The sequence below is a fragment of the Cygnus atratus genome, chromosome 19 (genome assembly GCF_013377495.2).
Source record: "Cygnus atratus isolate AKBS03 ecotype Queensland, Australia chromosome 19, CAtr_DNAZoo_HiC_assembly, whole genome shotgun sequence".
NCBI classification, from domain to species: Eukaryota; Metazoa; Chordata; class Aves; order Anseriformes; family Anatidae; genus Cygnus; species Cygnus atratus.
In genome coordinates, this window is record NC_066380.1 from 5,807,501 (window position 1) to 5,824,730 (window position 17,230).

The window sequence follows — 17,230 nt, forward strand, 5'->3', positions numbered from 1 at the left end:
GAAGCTCTCTGCACAGGATGTGTGATCTGTACAGATATACGTTAGTGAAGCAACTTTTGGAAAGGTCATGTGGGGAACCAAGAAGACAGTACAATGTAATGGGTGCTTGGCTTTGGACACTGAAGAATTTCATTTGCTTTGAATATTGTCTCTGCACTGCTGGTTTTGTTCAGAGGCAAAATTCCACTCTAGCCAGACACCTTGCAGTAAAGGTGGCCACAGGAGATTTTCAGTATTTAAGTAATTAAGATTATTTTAGATTATTCAAGCAAATTGTCAAGAAGCAGGTCATGGAATCATAGAATCATTAAGGTTGGAAAAGCCCTCCCAAGATCATCTGGCCCAGCCGCCCCCTACCACCAGTATTGCCCACTAAACCATGTCCCTAGGTACATGTCCTGGGACCATGTCAGGTCTTTCCTGGCTTTGTTGATAAACTGAGCTGTTAACTCCCACAAAAGGCAGGGTAACAATTTGTTTATTTCAGAGGAAACTGTATCATACTCCTTTTTTGCACTAGTCTAAGGAAGAAGTGCATGAAAAGGAACTACTTATTGTGAGCAAGCCTAGTAGATAACAAAAGCTTAGCAGGATAAATGCAGGCAGCAGAACTGCACATTGTAATTGATCCTTGAAGTGGGAGTGACTGGGTTCCCATACAATTCCTTCATGAAGTCTTTGAGATCTGAATGTGTCTGGAAAGGCAGCATGTTTTAGTAATTTCCTTAAAAAGTTTTGGGTTAGCATCTTATGTTGCATTTGGAAAGAGAAATTACAAAACTAAAGCAGAAAAATCACTGGTGACTGTTAAAATGAATTATGTAATTAGTAATGATATGTCCTGTGCCCTGTCTGGTTTTAATTTTGCTTCCAAACTAAAAATCCAGTGACTCTTGTTTTCATGGAAGGAAACAGATGCCTGGGCAATTTACAACAGATGTGAGGTTAATGTAGAGGTACCTCTACCAGTATCAATGGTCACGGCCAATACAAAACCCTAGTCGGTTTGTTTAAAAAAAAAAAAAAAAAAAAAAAGGAAAAAAAAAGTGCTGACTCTTGTCAGTGTCTGTGGTTTTCTAATCATGTTTTCCTATTTTCTTTAAAGTTTCTTCTAACACCAACAGAAGAAATGTCCACTGTAGCGAATAATGTAAAACTGTTACAGCATTTAGCATGGATCAGAACTAGAAGAGGAGGGGAAAAAAGTTTTCTAAGCAGAGTTTTTCAGTGCTGTTTTTAATAAGATGGTATTAAAAAAGTATAGTGCTTAAAATCAACTCTGTTTCTTAGGGAAGTTAAAGCCAGAAGAGTACAAAAATGAGGAACCACTTACATAAGTCATAATTTCATTTATGCTTGCTCTGCTTTTTCTAATTCCATTTTGAGGACAAAGAAAACTCAGTACTCTGCTAGTTGATATTAATTTTGTGTTCTTTTCTTTTATTGCTATACCGGCAGTAACATCAGCACCTTTATTTAAAGAGCAATACTTCTGAACTAACAAAATCCAGGGGTAGAACTTACACCTTCAAGCTGCCGTGTGCCACTGTGCTGGTTTGCTTTTTCTCTCTTCACTCGGAGGCTGGGCTGGGATTAAACAGAAGATGGGGCTGGGAGTTGGGATGCAAATCCTGCTGTCGCTACCCAAGCCCCAGCCTCCCGGCAGCCCCGTAAGGCACAGTGGAGGTTTTTTTGTGGTTTCCTTCTTAGTGGAAGTTGTTGACTTCATTACAATGTCATTTTATTTCCATTGCACCAGTTAACGTTTTCCCTTACCACCTTGTCCTGCCTGTGTGATGCTCTGCGCGCTCTTCCCCCAACGCTTGGCGGTTGGTCTGCCTGAGTGACTACTACTTGGTTTGTGACTACTACTTGGTTGTTCTGTGAGCGAGCAGAAACAGCAAACAAAACCAAGCACCCCTTTTCTGTGTTCCCTGCCCATAGGAATACTTGTTATTGTATTGCAAGTGTGTGCATCTCTGCCAAGACCGGGGTGTTGGGTGGGTGGGGTCGGTAAAGCCGTGGTTTATTCTAGCAGAGATGTTTTCTGACCTGGCGTCTTTAAGCTAGCCTTTAAAAATATGAGATGTAAATATTATGAGTGTGCTAAACCCTATTAATACTCACCTAGTATCTAACAAGCTTCCACTTTGCACTTAAAGGTTCGTTAAGCGTCAAGCTGTCTTTTGCTGTAGAAGCAGTAAACGCAGGTGCTGTGCTAGTCTCCACCGTAACGGATGTGTTTTCTTTTGCTGACTCACCAGCAGACACAGTCTTTGTATTTTCACAAAGAACTCATGAAGAGGACTTTAGGGACACCCACGTGTGCCATTGAGGCTAGGGAATATGTTGTAAGTCCGCGTATGGCGTGATCAGCCCATACCGTCGCTGCACAGTCGCTAACCCCACTTACAACGCCGCTAGAGTGTGCTTTGGAAATGTGCTTTGTCAAAGATAAATGGGAAACTGCAAACTTGGTGAGAGGCAAGTTGCAGCTTACTGTGTTGTGTGCAGGAAGATTTGTCTGCTAGTCCTGGAAATGCTGAAATTGGCAGAATTAAAGCAGATGGACCTGTGAAATTCAGACTACAGTGGGAACCACTTAAAGTGTGCTTGGCTGTAAAATAAAGAACTAACAAAAATAATTCGAAATTGGTTAAGCTTGTAGGCTTACCCAATAAAAAGCTTGTAGGCTTTTACAACTAAGCTGTTTTGTGTAAAAAGTACTACAGGTGGGTTCCGTGCATTTACTCTGAATTATTTTATGAGTGCAGTTTGGACTATCAGGAACTGACCCTTGATTCACAGCAGTGTGGTGACACGTTCTCTGCCTTGGTGGTAGAGCACTCTGAAAAGCTTTCTGAAGCTTCCCCGAGCTCTCTCTAATGATGATAGTTCATGGAATCAGTACTTGTGACCTCTAAATCTGATACCCAGATAAAGCATTGTATAGGGCAGATTGCTACAGGAGCACTAAAAAAAGACAATTTCCTCTTGGAAGCACAGTGCTTTATTTCAACCCTGTTTTCTGTAAGTGAGGTTAGTGTCTGTGACTGTCCAATAACACATGGACTTGCTGGCTTTCGTGCTCTCTCATGTGTTATTGAAGCTTGTGGCTCTTAGGCTCTTCATTTTTTCCCTGCAAGACTAAGCTAGACGTAGGTTAAATTGACAACTTGAAACAGATTTGCGTATTTTATAGCAATGCAATTTATTTGATCGTTTGGAGGGCAAAATGCTCCGGTTCTTCCAGGAGCTGCAAGCAAGTTTCTAGCTTTGAAAACCCAACTGACTGGGCAAAAGTAATTATTTAGTGAATGTTTAGTGCAGATTTATTTTGTCTGCTTATATTTGCTTATATCAATTGAATCGCTGTCATGTAGAATTACCAATGCATTTCAAAAATGGAAAACGGACTATGACTTATTTCAGCATTTCACTGTTTTCAGTCCATGAGCTGCTTTGTTATTTGTACTGGTTGTAACAATCCCTGATGTGGTCTTTTTGGAAATGCTTTTAATAAGTTCTCTATTTTTGTCATACTTAACAGTTTAAGAATTTGGCATACAGTGTCTGTAATCACTTTCAAATTTGCTGAATTTACAGCGAAAAATAGTCTTGATGCAGATGGTTCCTCGCAGTAGCGTAGTGTCTTTAGAGTGAGTAGTGTTTAGAAACTAGCGCATGTAGCCTACATTTGTGCCTTTTATAGAGCGCTTCATAGGTAAATATTTCTTCTGCACCATAAGTCTTGTCTGTATCTATATGTACAAGGATCTCAGTTTGTGCTGATCATGTCTATGCTAAAGTTCACAGGAACGCTAAAGCAATTACGCAAACCAAAGCTGCCTCCACTGAATTTCTTCAGCAACACGTTTTAGCTCATTCTTTCTCCTTCTGTGATTATTCTCTCAAATGGATTAGTTTTGTTTGGTTTTTCAGTGGCCTTTTAGCTAACAGGGTAAATTTCTTCGCTGCACTGTGATTATCAAGCGTTTATGTACCAGTAGGATGAACTTCAGAGGGAAGTTTAACTGCTGCATTGTCACTGAATGTGTCAGTTCAAAAGGAATATTTCACTATTTATTTTAAGACCATATAGTTTCCTTGAATGGTTGACATATATCACTGTATAAATTCTAACTAACGATAATGACTGTATTTGAAAATTTTGTATTTCTTAAGCATGCTGTCGAAAACACCATAGATGTAGAGCCACCTTTATTTTAAATCCAACCCTAAAGAACTGTGCTCCTGCTTAAAAAAAAAAAAAAAAAAAAAAGGAACATTTGATTCTGAGAACACCGTATCTGGGAGCTATCAGTGGTAATAATTACAGAGAACTCTTGACTGGAAGAACATGCAGAAGTCTGACGATATGATCATCACCTAGAGCAAGAGGCGTTTCCCTATTTTCACCTTTCAGCTGTCTTTAACATACAGCATTTACGTACTTAGAAGTTTTGCATGGTTTGAGCATTTCACGACTGTCCCCAGAGATCTGGTAGCACAGTCACAGTGCATTTTACTGGAAGAGGAGGCCGGATGCAGTTTTCATTTTCCCTTTAAAATCTGGGTTTGTATCTTGAATAGCAGTCAACTTGTGCTGCTTGGCATAGCGCAGAAAGGCACTGTGACACCGTGAGGCTCCCTATCTCTTGGAAAACGTCACGAATAGCAGCTGTCATAACATCTTGCAACACTGGAAGAGGGCTTTGGTAATTCTGGTGGTCGCCTGCCCAAGCACATTTGTCCACCTGTCAGTTTGAGGCCCTGCAGCACTGTTGAGAGCTGTACGTGTAAGTGATGTAGGACAGAGGTGAGCTGTGCTGCTGTGTAGGCTTTTTAAGCGTGTACACTTCACTTTTTGCAGTCTCTTTTCTTTCCTAGAGTAAGTAAAAGATAATGTTTTGGCTCTGTACCAGGAAATGTGTTAACCTTTGAAAAATTAGATCATGTAAATCATTTAAGGGGCTTGAATAATGTCTTACTGGGCTGTCTTTGAATCGATTTGGTATAAAGAGAAGGGATTTTTTTTCCTTGTTCTTGGTCCTGACCTTGTCTGACCGTGTGGCCAAAATAAATTTGAGATGATGAGTATCTGTGTTTGAATTGTTCAAGAACATGAAATGGCTTAAGAGACTGCCTGGATGGCGCTGTCCCCAGTAAATAGGGGTATTCTGGGAGGATTGTCGTTTGGCCATGGGCCTGAGAACGAGGCTCTGGCTCCTGGAAGTGGCTGGAGATGGCACCGTGCAGCAGGAGGCTGAGCAATAGCGCCTTTCCTCTTCATGGCATTTTGGCCAGGCTTCATCATCCCTTTCTCTTGCATAAAGCAGCTGATGCTTGTGACTGCGTTTCAACGTATTTTTTGATCTAAAGCAACTTGCATACATTTGCAAGTTCAGAGGATTTCTTCCACTTCAAAGTTGTTGCGTTAATGCGAGAATCACTGTTGTAGCTGCTGTAAATGAGCCAGTCCAGGGCAGATTTTCACCTGCAGTACTGAAGCACGTATGTAGAGGTACAACAAACACTTCCATCCCTGCTCCTGGTGAGGAAATGGCAGCTGACTGGTAATGCTGGGCCGTCTTGTGAACTTTTGCACAGATCTGTTAGTGTTACCCATTTTGCATTCCGACAGCAAGGGGAGTATGTGTCATTGTATTGTAACGTCAGTCTGAAAAAGTTCCTCTTCTACTGATGCACTGTTGTTTTTTTTCTCTTTTTCCCCCACCCTGTATCTCTCCAATTTTACATGAAGCTTTCTCTCAAGCTGGTAAGCACATTTACAGCATGCCTGTCCTGTGTTTTAATCACAATTTTCTGTGTGTGTTAATGTGCACTGTGCCACATGTGACATGACACTGAAATTGTTAAATTTGTTTCTTCTTTGTGTTTGCTTTTTTTTTGATGTTTATCAGATAACTCTGAATACACAGGTCTGGAGTCTAATAGAGGTGATCGGAATTCAGTCTTTCTAATAAGTTGCTAAAAAATTAACTCTAATATCTAGTTTAGCTTTCATTTTTGTAATCTAGGGCTACAAAAATGTAGAAAAACAGTATCAAGTAATTCTGCTACTGTATAAGTATAAATTAAAACATTAAAAGAAATAAAGGTGTCTATATTTGGACCCTTTTCAGAGAGAAATGCATGCATTTTGTTTAACATAGCTGCAAAGTTTACTTTCTATGTCCAGGTATTACTGGAAATCTGCATCATCACCTACATTTTACAGCCCTACGTAGTCCTTCAGAATAACTAATAATGGTATTAATTACAGTTCTGTAAACCTTAACCAACAAGGTTAACTCAGTCTGATTTGAACTTGCAAATTATGTGTACAAATCCTAAATTCTATCTTGGATGCAGCTGCGAAGGTTGCTTGAACTACGGTAAGATAAAGTTACTGAGTTGGAAAGGGAGCGGGTGAGCCTCTTGGGGAAAGCAAATTGGGTGGTCAACTTTACATTCAAGGTACTGTACCGCTTGAGATATTCCACGCCTTGATGTTCCTGATAGCTTGTCAAGATTCCTTTGCCTTTGATGATTCCAGTCACAAGGAGAACACGACTGGTTTGCTGACCCACTTGGTGCAAGCATGCTGGAGCCACCAATGACTGGTTGCAATTTCAGAAGGCTTCCGAGGATCCACAGTAGCTCCTTAACTGCATTAGCTTCAAAGTTTTCTTTTTCCTCACCAGTCAGTGCCTTTAGGTTCTCTCTGCCTCTTATTCCTCTCCTCCCTGCATACACCTTGTTCATGGATGCGTCATTTTGGACCTGTTCTGTTCATAGCAGCTTATTCTGAGGAAAGGGCTGTGCCCCGAAAGCTGCCTGGTGTAGCTCTGGTGTGTCTCTGGAGGTTTCGAGCCCTGCTGCTGCACTGTGCACCACAGTGACTCGCTTTGGCTTCACTGCAGTATTGCTTCCCTGAAGACCTGTGGTAGACCTAAGGGATGGTGGAGATCCCAGGCTTACTTGCAAACCTCGTTCTTTTGGCTGTTGCCATCCACTGGCCTATTAGTCCAAAGGGTTTATACCAAGAATTTCCATGTCTTGTTTTCCTGGCCACAAAGTGTGTTGTGTAGCTGAGCCAAGCCTTAGTGAGTAGGAACACATCCTCCCCAAACAAATGGCTGACCTGGCCTTTCCCCAAGAATTACACAAATCAAAAAGATGTGCATTTCTAGAAAACACAGGCAATGCTTACTACTAAAGAGATAGCCCAGGCGTGTTTCGCTTGAGAGCATGAAATGTGCCCAGCATGTGCAAAAATTGCTCCTTGACTCTTTCTGCTAGAAGAGGATCCGTAGCTTCTGTTCTCGTGGGAAGTTACCAAGCATGGAATCGAGTCTCAGTGAGTTCACCTGGTCTCAGGCATGCGTTTCCACGTGACACTAGTGCTTTGGTCTGAAGCATTGTCAACACAAATACTGAATTTAGTCCAGCCTGGAGCTTTTGATTGAGGTTGAAGCAAAGAATCCAAAATAAAAAGCTTTTCCAAATTGGTTTGACTAAATCTAGTATAACTGGGGATATTTTCAAGCATCTCTGTCTCTTCTGGATAGAATTGAGTAGAACACCTTAAAATCTTTCTTTTACCTACTCATTTTTGAAGCTATATCCAGATGCTTTGCCTTAAAAATGTATGCATGGCTTTAGTGTGCAAATTAGACTGTTTTAATATATTTTAAAGTTAATGTGATGTGGGGGTTACTATGAAGCAAAATGCTATCAACATTAAAGAACTAATTAAAGTACAGCTTTCCTGTACCATGTGCAGCAAGTAACGTGAGCAGTAATTCAGAACTGCAAGGACTGCAAATGACGCAAGTTTTAGAATGTGTCTAACTTATTTAGTTGTTTCCCTCATGTATTTTAAATTTGCTTTCCCATTGCATCATAAAACGGAATTTTAAGAGTTTGTTACACAGAAGATCAGGCTTTGATTTAGCTGCATGTGCTGTCTTGTACTGAAAATTTCATTAGGCTACCCTGCTCTGCTTTCCTGCAATTACTAGAGCAGAAGAGGAGGAGATGGCCTGTCTGTAGTTCTCCATCCTCTGACACCCGCATGCTTTCTTTATAAATAGCATATCCTGTGAATGCAGAATAGAGAGTGCGCTGTCTCAGAGGGCACACTCAGTGCAGAGCTGAAGGGGTCTAATAGGTAGCCTTTGTGGTAAAGTGTCCACTAAATCACTTTCCTCTAAGAGAAACATTTGGCATTTGAGTAAAACTAATGTTGCAACTTTATTCACAAGCGTTCAGTAAGCTCCTGAGCTATTGAATTGCGTTACTCAGCTTTGTGGTTTTCCCCTTCTGTCTTGCACATGCCAGTATTCCCCCTTAGAAATGGCATGGGGAATGAGCAGAAACCAAGACAAGAAAAACCTTTACAAATTGTAGATTACATGAAAGAAACTCATTCTTTTACAGTGCAGCTAGTTATCACTGAAATGTGTTTGTTATAGCTCACCCAAACTTTCCTCCTTGCCTTCTTGCAAGCCAAAAATTGTTGGTACTTTGAAAATAGTGTGGGCACGTTTTATGCAAGTTTACCTGCTACGCCAAACCGGGGCAATCAAGAATAGGCATAGCAGTCTGAGGGCATAAAAGGGGGGTTTTAAGCAGAATCACACATGGGAAACCACTGTGGTCTTCCAGTTTTTTCCTTGAGTTATGACTTCAAATAGATTCTGTGGCTTTGACAAAATTCCTGATTTCTATGCCAATACAAGTAAGAAAGGAAATATTGAGAATAATCCATGAGATGTGGATTCCGGAGAGTGTGCAATGTGCTCTTAAATTATATAATCCCAGATTAAGTGGTTCTGTTACCTTACTTTGTTTGGGAGAGTCCTGACATAAATTAAGCATATTGGACCAACCGTCAAACTACGTAGAGCAAGCCAGCAATTAGTAGTGGGCACAAGAAGCATGACTGTAACACAGGAGTAAAAGCTAACGACTGCTCTAAAGAGTTGCTGTCTGTAGAAGAGTAGGGAAAGGCAGGGAAGATGAACTTTCCGTGAGAATGTAACTCTGTTAAATAAAATCTGCTGTTAAACGTGGATAAAAATAGATTTTCAGCTTTGCCATTGAATTCTGGCATTCTCTGTTAGCTGATCTCCCAATAGCCATTTGGTAGGAAAGTGGGACGGGGTCCTGGGATTATTTGTTAGGCATTCAGATTCCTAGCCATTCAGGGACTGATAAGTACTAGTACAAGCAATAACAATGCTTCAGACCATTCATTGTGGTTTTTGCACAGATTTTTGTGAGATATTGTCAAAATGCAATCCTGAAATGATTCTTTTAGATCCTGATTTTTTCTTTTTTCCTCCATTCCGCTCTGCAGGGAGCTGGGCCAGAAGACTTCAGCAATCTTCCACCTGAGCAAAGAAGAAAGAAGCTTCAGCAGAAAGTCGATGAACTAAACAAAGACATTCAGAAGGAAATGGATCAAAGGTAAGCCAACACCCACAATGAAAAATGAAATAGGTGGTCTTATACAGCAGAACTGAAACAACTGAAAAGTAAGAGCAAGGTTCTAGGGTTTTCTAAGGTGCTATTCCAAGAAAAGGCACAGAGGTTACATATTGCTAAAGATGGGAATTAGATACACGGTAACTGCAGACAATTTTTCCTTCTTTTTGGAGATTCTGTCTTGGGCCTTTGCAGCAGAGTAGCCATTTAGTCATGATCCAGACAAAGCTCAGTGTTGGATACACAGTTTTTTTGGGTGATGTGATCTGGTACTGGGGGTGAGTGATGGTGGTGTGGTTTTCGTTTTATTTATTTTTTGTTAGTTTATTTTAGGTAAGTACAGGATGTAAGTACAGTCTCAGTCATATAGTCTCAGCTATAAACATATGATGGGCAAAGGTGGGCATGGGTAGATCCCAACAAAAGAGGCTATTATGAGCATGATAACATTGTCAGAAGTGCAGATTGATTGTTATGTATCTTAAGGCTCTGGTCTGTAGCATACATTTCCTGGAAGCAGAAAAGATGAGTCCTGTGCTTTTGTGGATGTTTTTTCTACAAGGCTTGGTTTATCATTGTGGTTGAGAACAAGACCATTTTAGTTACACACTTTTTGTTGATTCTGGCAGCTCGTATTTGTTGCTTCCAGTGATTGCTCATTTTCTGGCTCCTGCAGTTGCATTAAAGATTCAGCATGCTATGTTTGTAGAAGACGAAATTTTTCTTCTCTGAATGATTTTAAGACTCAGCCTCACTGGTATTAGTCCACCCCAAAATACTGCTTCGCATTTGCAAAGATATGCCTACGTTTTCTGCTATTTTGCTTTGAAGATCCTATTTATGTTGGTTTGGTAACCCAGACTATCTCCTTTATATTTTATATCATAAAAGAGAAAGGAAGACTGCACATGGTTATATTACTTCCATAGCATTTTTCCCTCTGTGGTAACTTAACGTTTGTTTCTGTATAGATTTTCTTTTCTGTTCTGTATTGATTCTGAGGTAACCCAATGTTAAAACCTGATAGGAAATCAGAGCAGAATGAAGAGATTTTAAAATGAAGATAGTATATGATTGAGGAAGTAGCACCAGCAGTTAAGCAAGAGTTAAAAAATTAAAATCAGCATGACTCATAGGTTTGCAATATTGTCCCTTAGGGCTTCAACCACAGAGCAGTCCCACTTCCTTGCCACCCACTCTTTTTCTCATTTTCTCTACACACAAAGCAAAAGCAGGCACAGGATTGCAATTGTCAAGACTTTGGTGGGAAACTCTAAAATATAGAGAGTGTTAACTTGAGTCGTGGGACTGCCATTAACCTTTCTCCCCCCAAGTAATGCCTAGAGAAAAGCCGAATAGCTGTGCCAGTAATACAGGAAATTGGCTCGTAAGTCACCCATCTCTCAGCTCTGAAACGTTCATCATGCAGATAACTTTTTTCCTTAAGTTCAGCTTCAACTTGCCTCATGTCAAAGGCAGCACACTGCTGTCGGTGAAAGCTCCGCAGGCTTCCCTAAGGGATCTCATGCATGTACTACATTAATGTTGGTATATTCATCATAGTAGGCCCTAAAATTAACAACTCTGAAACCCAAGGCATTTGGCATCTGGGTTGATATGAAACACGGCCCCCAGAAACAGTCTAGTAAAAATAATGTATAACTTAACAGGATGCAGGGTCGCATTATGTGGCCTAAGGTCCATCTGTTGCTGTGCTGTGACAAATGCAAACCATCTGGATTTCGCTTCATTTTAAGCAGGGTGAAATAAATATCTTAAAAATTATTTGCATTGCAAAGGACAAAATCCAACAAGCAAGGTAGGAATTCCTGGTTATCATGCCGTTTTTGTTATTAATACATCCATGTCCAGCTCTTCGTCCTAGTTTCTCAATTGGATTTCAGCCCATGATGGAGGAGAATGTTGCAACTGTTTGTAGTCTCCCCCCCCGAGATTGCCACCCCACCCCCTGGCCTGGCAAGTGGAAATCCTAGTACTAAATAAAACAGTGTGTCAGGCTAAAATTCAATACCAAATTCCTTCTTTTACTTTGCAAAAGGCAATTATCCAAGCGTCCAGTCACTTCTCTGCTGAGGTTGTTCAAGTGGGCCACATGGAGCTTGAATCATTTGGTCTAAATGCAGTGTGCGCTTGTAGCAGCGCAGTACATCTGTGTGGCCAAACAGTTCACTGGTGAGGCTCCAGCTGCCAGCCTTGCTCATGTGAAAAACCCTCTGCTGATTGTAGAGCAAGAAGCTCCTTTTAATGTAAGGACTGAAGAGTTAGGCTTGTAGACAGTGCCTCTCGTATCACCTTGTAGGTAAAGGTGTCACACACTTTTTTTTTTTCCCCTCCACCTCTGACAATGTGAATTCTCTTTTGGTGAGTGATTTTGCTGTTGCTTTTTGAGGGTTGGTTCTATACAGGACAAAAGCCCCTGTCTTGATGTTTCCCATTACCATTGTAACAGATAAGACTTGAACCACAGAGTAAAGAAAAGGCAGTTTATTATCCTTTTGCTTTCCCTCATTTAGAGAAAGAGATTTGCCCCCAGCTGCACTAACATTTATATACTTTGTTTTTCTTCTCTTTCAGAGATGCCTTAACGAAAATGAAAGATGTGTATATCAAGAACCCACAGATGGGAGATCCAGCAAGTGTGGACCACAGATTAGCAGAACTCGGACAGAACATTGAAAAGCTACGATTAGAAGTTCAGAAATTTGAGGTATGGGAAGAGATACAAGAGTAAGTGTACAGTAGTGATGTTGGTCTAAGTGAATACGCCCTGCTTCAGTGACAAGTAGCTCAGCACATGCTTGATTCTAAGCAGGTGCTTCAGTGCTTTTCTAGATAGAAACGTATTGAAGCATTTTCTCCCTATCTATGGGGAAGTGCTACTTAAGCACTTAAGTTAATTGAGATCTTTCAGCCTATTTGTGTAACATAAATATGTACCATCTCTTGTGATTGTCAGACAACTTGCATGCTCTTTAATTTGCCACAGAAAACAAGCGATGCTAAGTAGAGGATAAGAGAAAATGTAGTGCTCTCTGGACTGCTCAGAGGGCTTCAGATGCTTATTTAATTAAATAATTTGAAGCATCGTGTTACAGATGTCTGTGGAAAATCAGAGGAACATAAATGTAAAGTACCGTTTAAAGTCTTAGCAGCAGGACAGAAGCCATCAGAAGAAATACATTTTAAGGAATAGTCTGCCATTAACAGAAGGCTTCTTAGAGATGCAAAATCTCAGGAGTATGAGAAGTATTTGGAATATAAGAAGCCATTATAAGTGTATCCCATTATAATTACACCAGAAGGATTATAGGACTGAGGAGAGGTTTCACTCTCTAAGTTAGCCTATGAACATAAAAAGATATAAAGCTCGTTAATTTTAGATGTTTTGTACAGTCATTGGCTTTACTATCCATTGCTTGCTTAGCCATTTGAAAATCACTGGCTCTTTTTTTCTCCCCAGATTACTCCTCTTGCATTCAGCAGTCACTAGGACTGCTGTGTCTGACGTTCTTGAGACTACTTTAAGCTGCCACATATCTTCGTACTTTATTGTGACGAGAGCAGCAGCATGTCCAAACAGCTATTAACTGCTCCTCTTAACTCGGTGTTTTCAGCACCCAGCGTCACAAAAGAATCAAGTTTTCAGTAAGCGTGTTTTGTGGCAAGACCAAGAGTTTTAATAAATGTTGAACATACAGAATCTATTTATACCCCTGAGAACTGCATCTCCAAAGAAAACTTTTAAATGTTCACAATCTGTTTTTAGTTCCGTAGTCTGAATGTCAAATATAACAAAGCAAAGTAAAAACAACATATGTCCCCCTGCAAGTCTAAGCACCGGGGATGTGCGAGACCGCTGCTTTTCCTTCGCAGGGCTGGCTGGCCGAGGTGGAGGGCAGGCTGCCCATGCGGACTGAACAGGCCCGACGGCAGAGCGGGCTGTATGAAGCCCAGAACACGTCAGCAGTAAACAGCTGCGCACAGGACCGGGAGAGGTACAGTATCTGTACAGAGCTGACTTGTTTGGACTGATATTGAACTTGATTTCCTGAGCTTTAAACAGGAAAACTGCTGCTCTGCAACGTTCAGGAGTTTATTCAGTGACCAGACTAAAGGCAGGCACTCCATGAAGGGAGTCTTGCTTACTACTTTTAGCATATAGAATATTCCAACTTTAAGAGCTGCTTTTCTAAGTATGATGAAATTTATAATAGCCCCAGTGCTCAGTGCTGTGAAGGCAAGTGAGATGGATATATTTTACAGCTTTTGAAGAGAAAAATGACTAGTCTTACCCATTGTGTTGTGACAGCTGCTAGTGGTAGCAGCCTGTCCTGAGCGTGCTTTGGAATCGCTGAGCGGCTCCAGCTCGAGTTGCTCACCTTGACTTAAGTGCCTGGTAAACAAGCCATCCTCTTTGCTCCCGAGGCTGGTTGCTATAGTTGCTCTGTATTTTCCTCTCTTGAGCAGCCCAGATGGCAGTTACACGGAAGAGCAAAGTCAGGAGACTGAGATGAAAGTACCTGCAACAGATTTTGATGATGAATTTGATGATGAAGAACCACTACCGACCATAGGAACGTGTAAAGCTCTCTATACATTTGAAGGTATTACTCAGCTTTTACTCTTCGTTTTGCTTACTGTTTTGTTTGGTTCCTGTTACAAGCGGAAAACCTCCGTTTAACCCCTTCAGCACTTAAGTAGGCAAAGAAAGGCTGAGTGAGGCTTTGGCATGATTCTGTTTTGCAGAGGCACCAGGACAGTGATCTGCCTTGCATTTTGCAGGGCCTCAGCAAGAAAAAAAAACTAGAATTGTTTATCCTTATAGTGCTAAATAGGGAGGTAATAAAATGTTTTCTATTCAGTGTGTTTCTTTCCCTCAGTGTGCTTTATCCCATACTTACTGGAGGTCTCCATGAGAATTTTTTGACTGGGATTGCTTGCTGGGGGATAAGCTCTAATCATATTATCACAGGAGCGCTATATGAACCACGGTCACTGGTGGAAAAATCTGTTACGTTACGTGTTTGGGAATTCTGCTGTGAGGAGAAATTTGTGTAAGGGTAGCATTATTTAGGGTTATGATGCTCATTCAAAGTAAATTCTTAGTGGTACGTACATTGCCTTGTAATTTTAGCCTGCCTGTGGTGAATAAATGTTCTGGCCTGTGATCGCTGCTTTCCGATAGAGCAGTAGTAAAAGCTGGACATTAGTTACAAGAAATTTTGTGAGGCTCATGGGTGTTTTCTCTCTGGTGGTGGTAGTAGAATTTCCTATAGCAACCCTAATGTTAGGATCACATTTCTCTGGTTGTTTGAGCGTGCTCTCTTGGCTCCAGAATGATGTATTCTTGTTCATGCTGCAGTGACACAACAAAGGTGTCAGCACCCTGTCCCGACATGCCATAAACATCTCCCACTCCATCTGTGATCCCCATTGCACAGGGTAGCCTAAAATCCATGTTATTGTGTTTTTCAGGTCAGAATGAAGGAACAATTTCTGTAGCAGAAGGAGAAATGCTCTATGTAATAGAAGAAGACAAAGGTGACGGGTGGACGCGAATCCGAAGGAATGAAGATGAGGAGGGCTACGTCCCCACGTCGTATGTTGAAGTCTATTTGGACAAAAATGCCAAAGGTGCTATGACTTATATTTAATACTATTATTATTATTTGCTTTCACAGAGATACCCAACCCTGCAACTGCTCTGTGTTGCAGATAGAGCCTTTTAAAAGTCTGTACAATGCCACCAAGTGCATTATTTTGTACATGGACTAATACTGTGTGCTGTACGCAAAACATGCTTTTTATGGATCAGAGGAGGATAGTGTGGTAGAGGGAAAATGCAGCCTTTCCTAGTAGGTGCTTATTCAACTGTCACTGCCATCGCACACCCAACTTAGTGCAGGAAACAGAGCCATTTGGAATGATTATTGGCTTTCCTTAGATATCGAGGGGGCACCTCAGATGTATTCACAAGTCAATTGTTCCAAACTGGTTCAGTGAACTGTTACATAGGAAATATTTAGCTGCTGTTTTGTATCTCAGTGTTGTAGCTTTTCAGAGCCTAATGAGTTCTGTGGACCTTTTGAATTGAAACCTGTTCATCATTTAGTTAGTGTCCTTGGAAGAGGAAGGAGAGATCTTGCCAGGTGTCTACACGGCACTCTGTCATCCTTAAATCCTTGACATTAAGGAAGATCCTCTATTCTTTTCCATCTTGATACATTTCAGAAAATGGTTTTTTGGATGTATTTGCTATTTCAGATGAAATACAGCTATTTCAGATGACCCGTAAGAAATGGCTTCATCTTTTGCTCACACAATCAGTGGAGGCATGCTGAGTTTAGACTGGGCTATCTTCTGTTTCCTTTTTTGCTTTTGACTCCTCATAAATAGATGTGTTGTGTAAGCAAGCAGAGCATACAGGGAAATACTGGCTAGAACACACGCTAAAATGTAAACACCTGGTAATATAATACACAGAAATTATTTTAATCCTGTTCCAAAACAGGACATTTGTTCCAAAACAGTTATTTTTTAGTCATTTAATCCTTCAGATTATTGTGTTTCCTAGCCCTTGAAGTTCTGGGTGTGAAGCAAGGTGCCTCATCCAATTTAAAAGAAAGTTGAACTGTTCTTACAGGGGATTGCAGACAGTAGGGAGAGAGTAGAGCGCTCTCTGTAAACAGCAAGCACTATAACTTGATTAGTTTGCCGTTCCTGGATTCAGTATTAAACAGCGCAGTGCCTTGTCTGCTGCAGATGAATGTCTGGGGTCTTCTTTTATTTTGCCATCATACAGTAGTTTTATGTTTGTGTTGGCAAATACAGAGTCAGTTGAGATGCAAAAGAGCGCAGAAGGCTCAGCGTCCCTCTGTCTGCTTTTGTTAACCTTTGAAAGACGGATGTGGATCGTATGTTTTCCTTCATGTTCAGAACAAGACAGAGCACAGAATGAGAGAGCCCTTCTTATAATTCTGTGTTCTCTCCTTTGGAGATTGACTGCTCTGTGTATGGCAGTAGTTGAAAGCAACATGATCATTCTGCTGGAAAAATTTGTTTTTCAGCAGAGTAGGCTGCTTGAAACAGCTAAGCTACTATGGCATTTAAATCTGTCTTAAGGAACAAGCGTGGCTCTCCTGCCCAAGATGCACAGTGTAGTTCACATCAGAGGACGGGTACAGCAAATCGCCTATTTATGAGCAGAGCAGCGGGTTGGATAGGATAGGAAATGAAACAAAGCATGTCTCTGGGTAGGGTGAGAAATTCTGGCACAGTCCTGTTAACTGAAGCAGAGAAAGTTTTCTTTAACTTACTCTCCTGAAAAAAGAATATTGCAGGAGCATTACGATACCAGCCAGAAGATAATATTAGTCTATTAATGGTATAATGCAAATTACAACATGAAGCTGAATGGTCCGAAACAGGCAGTCTGTGCTGGGGGTAGGTGAGTGCTGCTACAGTTGCAGCCACTTCTGTAGCAACATTGGGGGCATTCCAGATCCCTTACGTTTTTCCATTAATTTTGCTGGACTTTAAGAACAAAATCAACCGTATGTGTGAATATCTGATGTAAATTAACTATAATATTTACATCTTTTTTCTCAAATCTCTGATGAAAAAGGAAAGCTAAAATTTAAATTCCCATAAAATGTCACAGTAGCAGTATAAAGATTTGTGGGAAATGCTGCTGCGTTTAAAAGTCAAACCTCAT

At 40.8% G+C, this 17,230-nt stretch overlaps 1 protein-coding gene across 19 annotated transcripts in view; it reads left to right on the forward strand.

The window, feature by feature from the left end:
- The window catches only part of FNBP1 (formin binding protein 1), a 97,372-nt gene that overhangs the window by 73,850 nt on the left and 6,292 nt on the right, over positions 1 to 17,230 (forward strand). For 11 of the 19 annotated variants that reach the window (XM_035554992.2, XM_035554980.2, XM_035554990.2 and 8 more), the window contains 5 exons: positions 9,368 to 9,477; positions 12,091 to 12,223; positions 13,390 to 13,511; positions 13,984 to 14,120; positions 14,992 to 15,150. In XM_035554992.2, coding sequence (XP_035410885.1) covers positions 9,368 to 9,477; positions 12,091 to 12,223; positions 13,390 to 13,511; positions 13,984 to 14,120; positions 14,992 to 15,150 — 661 coding nt within the window. Of the gene's footprint in view, positions 1 to 5,764; positions 5,780 to 9,367; positions 9,478 to 12,090; positions 12,224 to 13,389; positions 13,512 to 13,980; positions 14,121 to 14,991; positions 15,151 to 17,230 lie in introns of all 19 variants that reach the window. The other 8 variants (XM_035554979.2, XM_035554973.1, XM_035554991.2 and 5 more) reach the window with 2 other exon arrangements.